The following is a 9529-nucleotide window of genomic DNA, read 5'->3' on the forward strand; positions in this document are numbered from 1 at the left end:
TATATACTCTCTGGACACGGAACACTGAGATCTCCTAGGAGCTCTCAAAGTGCTCCTAACAGATCTGTTGTTGGGGAGAGGGATGTCTGGGTTTTCTGAGGATGAATCGAAGGACAGCTGGATGAAACACATTCAAACCACTTGCTTGCTGGTCATTAGACTTTCAGAATTCAGTGAGACCAGGATCCTCACACCATTAAGTCACCAACTAGTCTTCAGCAGTCACAGACCAGCGAGATAGTAAGACTGAGTTTACAGAGCTAGAAAAGCTGCAAAGATAAAAGCTGGGATCATTTACCAAATTTTTCTTTTAGCAGCTAAAACACTGGACCATCATTGGACCAATCAACCAACATTCTCATTGATGCCCAGTTGGTTTAATGTTGTACTAACTGCAAGTTAAGTAAATAAAACAAGAGGAATGGTGTATAAAGCATGAAGTACTGTGAAAATTTCTTAATCGAGGCTTTCTTTCTTTATATTTTCCTTCAAAGCAGCCAGACTTCCTTATAATCTTTTAATGTGGTTTTAATCAAAAGTTCTCCAGGCTTTCTGAAAGTTTTTTTCTTTTCAAGATTGTAAAGAAATATTCTAACTGATTAATTGAATATTAGATTCAGTTTTGTGCTTTCTGATAATTTCAGTCCGTAAGGTTGAAACTGACAGAGTTGGTGTGTGTTATGTGTTCTGTCTTTTAGCCTAAACAAGAATGAGTGATGTTCTGACATCTGACGTAAAAGGTAACACCTCCAAGGGTGTAACCAGGAAGAAAAATACATTATAAGCTCTATTCATTATTATAGTACAAAAGAAGTTGTCAGTGTTTTGCAGAGTGTCTGCTCAGAGCAGAGCTCTTGTCTGTTTGTTTTGGTTCAGCCGAAGGTCTGACTGAGGCCTGTGCTGCTGAGTGCTGAATGAACCTGAAAAGTTTTTTTTAAAATGCTGATTCAGGTCCTGTATCAGATTTTTTTTCATCTTTCTTAAAAATATGACTTTCATTTGCTGACTATCTTTCACTTTAATCCTAGAACACTGTCAAGCATAAACATTTCAAGTTTTCATCTAAAAAAGATAAGTTAGTATTTAGGAGAAATACAATTTCATGCCTGTCAAACTATTTAGTTTTGTATTTTTTCTTGATGCAGATGATCACATGTGAATTAACTGCACCTTTATAACAGGCATCTGATAATAAAAAAACCTAGAAACAAACTACGTAAAACAGTCTCCTGCCTAAGTTATGCGTTGACAAAAAGCCAGTTTATTAATCCAGTTTAGTGTCTGTTTTAAACCTTATACAAGTAATAATAACAATAACAATAATAATAACAATAACAATAATAATAATAATAATAATAATAATAATAATAATAATAATAATAATAATAATAATAATAATTAGCCCAAATAGAAACTTTGAAATACCTTCGTATGTCTGGAGAATTAAAGCTTAAGAAAACTTTTGAAAAATTACAAAAATTTCGGGCTCCTTGGAGTATAAAGAACAGATCACATGGTTAAAAGCAGAATGATGTACCTGAAGTGCTTTGACCAGTGCTTTATTTCTGCATGCTTCTCCCACTAGAACCACACGAGTCTTCACTTTGGGTAGCTGATCTGAGAAACAAAAAGGTGCAACGTAAAAATTAAGGGTTTGGGGGTGGGGTGTAGGCAACAAGACAGGACCGGTAACAGTGTTTATCAGGTTCCCCAAACCTAACGCAAGTTAAATTTAAGACTTTGTAAGACCTCTTTAATGCCACTTGAAATGAAATTTTAAACCAACTTTACAATAAACACAAATTGAAAAATGTCCTGATGCATCTCAGTAATCCAGTAAACCTACACAGTTTATAAAAATATTTGTAAACATTTTGGATATAAATGTTCTTATGCTTGAGACTGAAGGGTGATGCACGTGTTGCTGACGTCATACGAAAATCAGAGCATCAACTACCTGGCTTTGAAGCTATAATAAGTCCACCAACTTTGGAAGCCTCATCTAAACAGCAACTGCAATTACAGTTACTCTGTGAATGTGCAATATTACAATCAACATTGAAAAAGTTATACCAGGATCTACTCAGGAGATCCTTCACCTGTAAACTGGGTCTAAATGAGAAAACATTCCCTGAATAAATGGGGTTTATGACTCAGTCGGACAATTAAAATGCCACAGTTTAATTTATGCAAAATCTAACCCTAACCAACTGACTGAAGATGACAGCGACATTATAAATTTCATGTTATTTAACAATTTATTGTATTTGTTTCATATTTTTTTTATTTCATCCATGTTTTCAATTATTAGACTAAATTTGGTAATAAATAGTTTGAAAATATATTTTTTGCAGCTTTTAGTTTTTAATATTAATTTACAATATGGTCACCCAACACTTAACAATAGCCTCTACCTCAACAGGTAGAGGAGCCAAATGGCTGGCTCACTGCTGCCAACTAGTGGTCAGAGGCTGAACTACAACATAAAAATGAACGGCTGGCAGGAAAGTTGACATTTTAAACCTTAATAAAAAAAAAATACAGGGCTTTAGAATATCGATACAGTATCGGGAAATGAAATATCGCGATATTTCAGTGTATCGATATTTTCTTACACCCCTATCAGCTAGTTTACTGTTTGAAAGAGAGCGCGCTAGCCCGGCTGAGCAGCGTGCGTGCAGCGTGGGGGGGGGGGGGGCAAGAACAGCTGGTGCATGAGACAAACCTCACTTTTGATTGGCTGTTTGTCTCCGGGTCGGAGAGATTTTAACAGAGGGCAGTAGGACCACCGGGAGGTGTCAGGAGTTGTTTTTTTCCCTTTTTTCCCCCCAGAGATTATCTGTCTAATATCAAACTGTCAGGACATAGTGACAGTTTTAACAAATATGTCAAAATATATGTTTTAAAAAGTCACAGACTGCAGCTTTAAGAACAGAGAAAGTGAAAGGGGTTTGCTTCTTACTGACTGTTAGCAACCTGCTCATGAGCAGTTTGAGCTAAGCTGTTATCATTGTAATCTAGTCACACTCAAACAGATCCTCCTTTGTGATACTGAAATCTCTGACTTTCAGCCCAACATAGCTGGTGAAGCAGAAAATCTCGCTTCGCAGTATAGCCCTCAGGAACTGAAACAGTAATGACCTTTTCACATCAAGTGTTCCACACAAAATGCCGTTTTTATTTCCACACAATAACAACTTGTTTAAAGGTTATTTGACAACTAGACGGAAAAGTATAAAATGGAAGCAGGGAAAGAAAAGAAAATGCATGCATACCTTCCCCATCATCAGAAGTCATTCCCAGAAAAGCATGGTCCCTTGTGGTTTCAACAATCCTGGAATCATAGACTGAAGAATCCACGAGCAGACTTCGAGCCGTCCCCAAAGTCACTATGCTGCTGTCGGCCATCATGTGGCAGGAATGCCAGGATGCTCCAAACTTTCTAAAAAGATACAGTTGGACAACAGAGTTAATTCATTCAGGCACAGAGGGGAGAAATGGAATATATGAAAGAAACAACACTCCCAAGACTAATGGTGCGTTCACACCAAACGCGATTTCAGCGTCAGGAGCAGCAGGTTTACATGCAAAGTCTATGGTGGACGCGCTTCAAGCAACGTCGGGAAGTGCTGCGGCGCCTCAAGCGCGATTAGAGCAGCGCGATTTGAACGATTTGAACGATCTGAGCGTTCGACGCACTGAGGCTCAAATCGCTGAAGTTAGAAAATCTGAACTTTTGCAGCTCGACGCGCCGCGTCAACCAATCAGAGAGACTCCATTGTCTGACGTAGCGACATATTTCTCGACGGGACAGTTTACTGAATGATGTCCACTAACCTGAAACAGACGGAGAGGAGCTCTTTAGCTGAAATCGAGTGCCTGCAGTCGGTGTCCTGACAGGAGATATCTGCACCAATGCGTGGCAGCGGCTCATCAGACTGGAAAAATAGTCCTGAAAGCGAGCTGTGAGCCTCTACTCTGAATTATCTGGTGAATTAATTATGAATTAATTATCTGATGAACGTGACATGCTCTTGCTCTCTGTAAATAAAGCAAAGCCACTTCCTTGTCCGACATTAAACAGAGCCCGACAGAGGAGGGAGGGGCGGGGCGGCTGTCGCCGTGCAGCGCTTCAACAGCTGTCCTGCGTCTGACCTCAAAGTGCACAAGCTTCAAACTTCAGCATTGGCTGCGATTTTGAAGCTGAAATCGCGTTCGGTGTGAACGCAGCATAAGCTGTGAAAAACACCTGTTTACATCAACCACTCATTAGCCTTTCAAGTCCGTTTTAACCTAAAATCAAAGTACACCAAGAAGGTAGCTATAATTGTTTTGGTTAAACCTTGTACATAATGTTCAGTCTCATGAGAAACTGAGGTCTAATGAATTCTGTTGGATAGAGCTGAGAGTATGTGTTGATGATTGTTGTCTACCACCACACCAAACGTTAACTCAATATCTGGAAAATGTTCAGTTTAGCAGAATAGAATCGACTTCATTGTCACATATAATATTTATTATGTGTTGATGAAATTGAGATGTGGCAGTCATCCTAAACCAGGTTGACTACAAATGTTAACAAGTTTAACGATTACTTTTAGAGTTATAAAAATCAGTTCAGTTGTTCGTGAGATGTTTTGCTAACACAATGTTTTTGTTCAGGGTTAATGCCAAAATGCTGCATAATGCGTAGCACTGATGACCCTTAGCTATTAGCCTACCACACAAAATTGCATCACAATATTTGTAAAAATTGGTTGAATAACATTCATTTGCGTTATGGAAAAATTGGTTTTGGGAGCCATCTTCGTTTACATCTAAGTGGTTCATGGGTTATTTTGCTAGCAGTCTGACAGTCTCCAAAAAGCAAATGCAAGGTTTTAGACACTGGTCTCCAATCAGTTAGCACTCAGAGCATGTATTAAAGGCTAAGCTGCTACCACAGCAAGCTCATCATCTGTAAAAATGGCTGAACTTTAGTCATTTACGTGTTTCCTAAGGTCACCTGTTTGTGGTACCTGTTTGGAATCGGGTTGACTCTGACTGTTAATCAGTTGCAGCTGTTCATCAATGATATATAAAACCCGATCAGTATTTATGTTATGCTAACACACACACGAGCAACAACATAATCGTCTTTGGCCGCAGGTGGAAGTGTCATACAAAGTAGAAGACAACTGAGAATTTACAATTAAAAAAACGTCAGTCGACAACAGTAGCACATAACGTTACCCATTAGCTGCAAGTTATTTATACATACAGGCTGTAATGCTTACTGTAGTTCTATAACGCATTAAACTTACCGTCGGTCTCAGTTTAGGTATCCTAGGTGAAGTAGCACAAAAAATAAAAAACAGTTAGCGGTGGTCAACTAACCACTGAGCCAGTTAACTTCGATAAGCTCACTAGCTAACTACTATTATTAGCTAGCTGAAGAACCGAGCGACCTAATTATGAACTCCGGACAATACCTCTTTAGCGCACATTTTTAAAAAGTCCGCGACACTCGTTCAATAAAAGTCAATTATTGCATCATTTCGCGATGCTCTTTCTGTATAAGAACAAACCTAGCAAGCTTTTAATTGTTGACAAAAGACGACTTCTGAGTTTGCAAAGAGGTTTGTCTGTCTGCCTGTTGTTGGAGCTCAATTCAAAAAGCAAGGCAAACAACAGAACTGCGCTGTGATTGGCTAAGAGTGACGGAATGCCTGCCACTTCCGCCTTTTGAGGCCGCTGATTGGTTCGTTCGTTCAAATCACGATGCGCACAACACAACCCTGTTACATTCAGGTACTGTCGGAAAATTCCTGTCATACGGTCGCTTAGGTGCAGCTTCGAGAACCCAACCTCTCTTTCTCCCCAAACACTTGACAACTATCACAGTCGCACTCCCAGTTAGCAGAACACCCCACATTACTGCAGAATTAAACAATTTTGTAAAACTTAATACAGTATATAATAAATAAAAACCTTTATTTTGTTGCCACATAGCCTAAAACACAGGTTGTTTACATAATCAGGATTATAACTTTTAATCATTTACACATTAGTAGCTACTAAAATTCATGATCTTTTCACTTAGACAGCCAAAGCTCTCACAGACATCAGAAGTTATAACTTCTTGTTTGTCAGGCATTTAAGAATGTCGTTTTTCTTTTTTATAATTAATCTTACTAATATACTATGAACAAACTGCCAAATATCATAGGATTATACAATTTTAAAGGGCAGTTACCTACTTTTTGTTCTAGTACTGGATGTTTTTTAAAACATATTTTGGCTTCCTTAATAAAACACTGAAAAGAGAGTTCAGAATTGAAAAAAATATTTGTGAGTATGAGTTTTGGCCTATATAGGTGGTAAATTTAATTTCTAATAATTGTTTGCCTTGTAGTTGCCAGGTATGTTAAAAAAAACTATTTTCAGGTCTACACACAAAGCTCCATACAGTACCTCTGTTGAGATGGAAGTATTTGGCAAGAAAAAGTCCCTCTTTTAGGGTATGGAGCCCATCCAGTGACATTGGAGGAAACAAAATAATGTGTGGCCACAGGATAGTTAATGTGTGGCCATAAGTGTGTTATTGTGTGGCCACGAGATAACTCATTAAAATAAAACTGCAAATAATGCAAACTTGTCCATGCAAACAATCAACAGTTTCTGCATGGATATGACTGCTGTAATTACTTTGTGGCCACACATTAACTACTTTGTAGCCATGAGTTATTATCTTGTGGCCACGTGTTAATTTCTTTTTGTCGACCATGTCACCGGGCAAGCTCTGTAAAATTCCTTTGGAGCCAAGAGGTATTATTTGTGTGTTCGTGTTTTCTGTTAAAATAGATTCAAAATTTATGGAGCATCCAGTGGCTTCATTTTTTAAAAGTTATTATTAATAATACAACCAAAGTATGGGATAGTCTCTTTTTCTGGAATGTCTGCAATAAAGACGCTGTTACAATTTCTTAGGGCAAACAGATCTGCGTAACCCTGATGCTGCATCAAAATGTTTTCATCATGTTAATATGAGCCTGTAAAGCATTTTTGAACAGAGCAATGTCATCATCTGCAAACGAGCTAATAAAAAATATTTGTCTGCAATTGTTATATCATTTAGGGGACTGATTTTACACAATCAGGTAGAAGATGTGCACAGATGCAGAACAGGTAGAAATGTGGCATATATGCGTGCCATGTCAGTTCAAGTAAAACCGTGCATGTTTAATTGAGCTGTTGCATTTATTGTTTTTTTCTTTTCTTTGTTTTTTTGTACATTATATTAACTGCATTCTGAAAAAAAGATCCAAAGCCAACTTTAGCTAAAGCTTGAAACATAAAAAATATACATTTTTTTATATTTTGTTTAAAAAAACATAAAATTTTAACAGCACCATTACATGGTCAATAAGATCAAACACAAAGTTGAATATTAGACTTAGAATTCCTTTATTGTCATTGTACAAGAACCACAACAAAATTTACAGACGAGCAGCTCTCGAAGACGGTGCAAAAACAAAAGAATTAAGTGACCTCAAATAATAATTATCCATCCATCCATCCATCCATCCATCCATCCATCCATCCATCCATCCATCCATCCATCCATCCATTTTCTGTACACGCTTCTTCCTTTCAGGGTCGCGTGGGTCACTGGTGCCCATATCCAGCAGTCACAGAGTGAGGGGCGGGGTACACCCTGGACAGGTCGCAAGTCCATCACAGGGCCAAGAAATAATAAAAAATCTAATTATTATATAAGTAATAATTATACACAATGTAATAAGAAATGTAAAAAAAATAAATTGCAATGGTGTTGATATGTTCAAGATATTAGAAAAAATGCACTTGATATGTATTTATATTGCACCAAACAGAAATTAAACAGAAAAATTGCTAGGTGATCATGGTTTGGATGAGTTTGCAGTGTTGATGGTGTTCATGGCAACAACAGCTCGTGTGCAGAAACTGTTTTTAGTCTTTTTAGTCAGTTTTAGTCTTCCCTTTATTGCCCTGAAACGCCTCCCTGATGGTAACAGTTTAAAGAGGTGCTGGCTGGGGTACGAGTGGCCCCTGATGGTACTGCAGGCCATATGAGCCTGTTAGTCAACAAAACCTGTCTGAGTTTCATCAATAATCATATTAAAAGCAGCTTTAAAACTTCTGACAAAAGAAAAATCTGCTATTTCTGAGGCATACTGGCCTCCTGTCATTAACCAGAGGCCCATTTTAAACAAGTAAAAAAAAGAAAAACAAAACCTGAGATAGCTGAAAAGAAGAGTCATATCCCACACAGCAAACAGGTGTGGGCCAGATCTGGTGCCATGCTGGCCCCGCTGGCTGACTGCTGGCGTGCCAAACAGTTTCTCAAGCAGTTGTGGGCAAGGTTAGGCAATGGTGGCACTGGTTTTAAGATGGCATGCCAAAACTGGTCCACTTGTGGTTTGGTTGATCTTGGCATGGACGGCTGTCATTCTTTGCTGTATCTGAACCAAGAGTTGTGTTATTGAGTGTATTGTGTGGGTCAGGACTGACTGGGCCAGACAAGTTTTACTATGTAGGCTTCCTAAAACTTACATCTTTAGAAGAAACAATTCTAAATGCTCAACAAATGTTTTGTAGACTTGGAGACTTATTCAGCTGAAGGTGATGAATAGCAAGTAGAACTTCACCAACAGATATAGATTAATCACAAAAAGTTGTCTGATCATTCTCTTTTGTTTTGATCTTGATAACTTGTCTCAGAAAGTTGTGGTCAGTGTGTGGATTTTTATTAAAAGTAGAACAGTAATATCAAACCATGCAGGGGTCATTAGTAATTAAACCATTAAAACAGAATGAAGTTGAGTTTAAAATGAGATTTCTCTCACTAAAAAAAGGGAGTAGCTATATGAACATTGCCCTCTTTCCTACAACTGCCTATTTCTTGACCTCACAAAAGTTCCTTCTACTTTAGGATTCTAAAATACATTTAATTTATTTTTTGCAAAGCTAAATCTAATTTAATATTCTCAGATGGATTCTCAGGTGTGATCTGAGAGGAGAGAAGTTATACTTTTGTTATCACATTAATTTTTTCGCTTTCCCTGAGTTCAGCAGCAGATGAGGCATATTCTCGTGAGAACTTTGCTGCTTCAAATTTAAAAAGTTCTTAGACCTTTTATTAAAGACAAAAACTTCATTAAAAACGAATGTGTCCTTCATTAGACTTTTATAAAAAGAAAAAACAAAACAAAGAAGCATTGAAATATGCTAATACGACAAAGCTTTCTACAGTGGTAGACACTTTAGGCAAGAAAGAGAAGACTTGGAAGTGTACTCTAGAGCAGGGGTGTCCATTGTTAGTCCTTGAGTATATACAGCAGGTAAAATAAGTATTGAACACGTCACCATTTTTCTCAGTAAATATATTACTAGAGGTGCTAATGACATGACATTTTCACCAGATGTCGGTAACAACCCAAGTGATACATACAGTACAAAGAAATCAAACCATAATAATGTGGAATGACACAGGGAAAAAGTATTGAAC

At 37.7% G+C, this 9529-nt stretch overlaps 1 protein-coding gene across 6 annotated transcripts in view; it reads right to left on the reverse strand.

Moving 5' to 3' along the window:
• Positions 1-5648, reverse strand: part of ect2 (epithelial cell transforming 2) — a 56701-nt gene extending 51053 nt beyond the window's left edge. For all 6 annotated transcript variants that reach the window (XM_014008045.1, XM_014008043.1, XM_014008041.1 and 3 more), the window contains exons 1-3: positions 5304-5648; positions 3276-3442; positions 1538-1617 (exon numbers count right to left, since the gene is read on the reverse strand). In XM_014008045.1, the coding sequence (XP_013863499.1) occupies positions 1538-1617; positions 3276-3411 (216 nt within the window). In that variant the 5' untranslated portion in view covers positions 3412-3442; positions 5304-5648. The remainder of the gene's footprint in view (positions 1-1537; positions 1618-3275; positions 3443-5303) is intronic.
• Positions 5649-9529: the final 3881 nt, after the last annotated feature.

Source organism: Austrofundulus limnaeus, unplaced genomic scaffold (assembly GCF_001266775.1).
Source record: "Austrofundulus limnaeus strain Quisiro unplaced genomic scaffold, Austrofundulus_limnaeus-1.0 Scaffold47, whole genome shotgun sequence".
In the NCBI taxonomy this organism is placed as follows: Eukaryota; Metazoa; Chordata; class Actinopteri; order Cyprinodontiformes; family Rivulidae; genus Austrofundulus; species Austrofundulus limnaeus.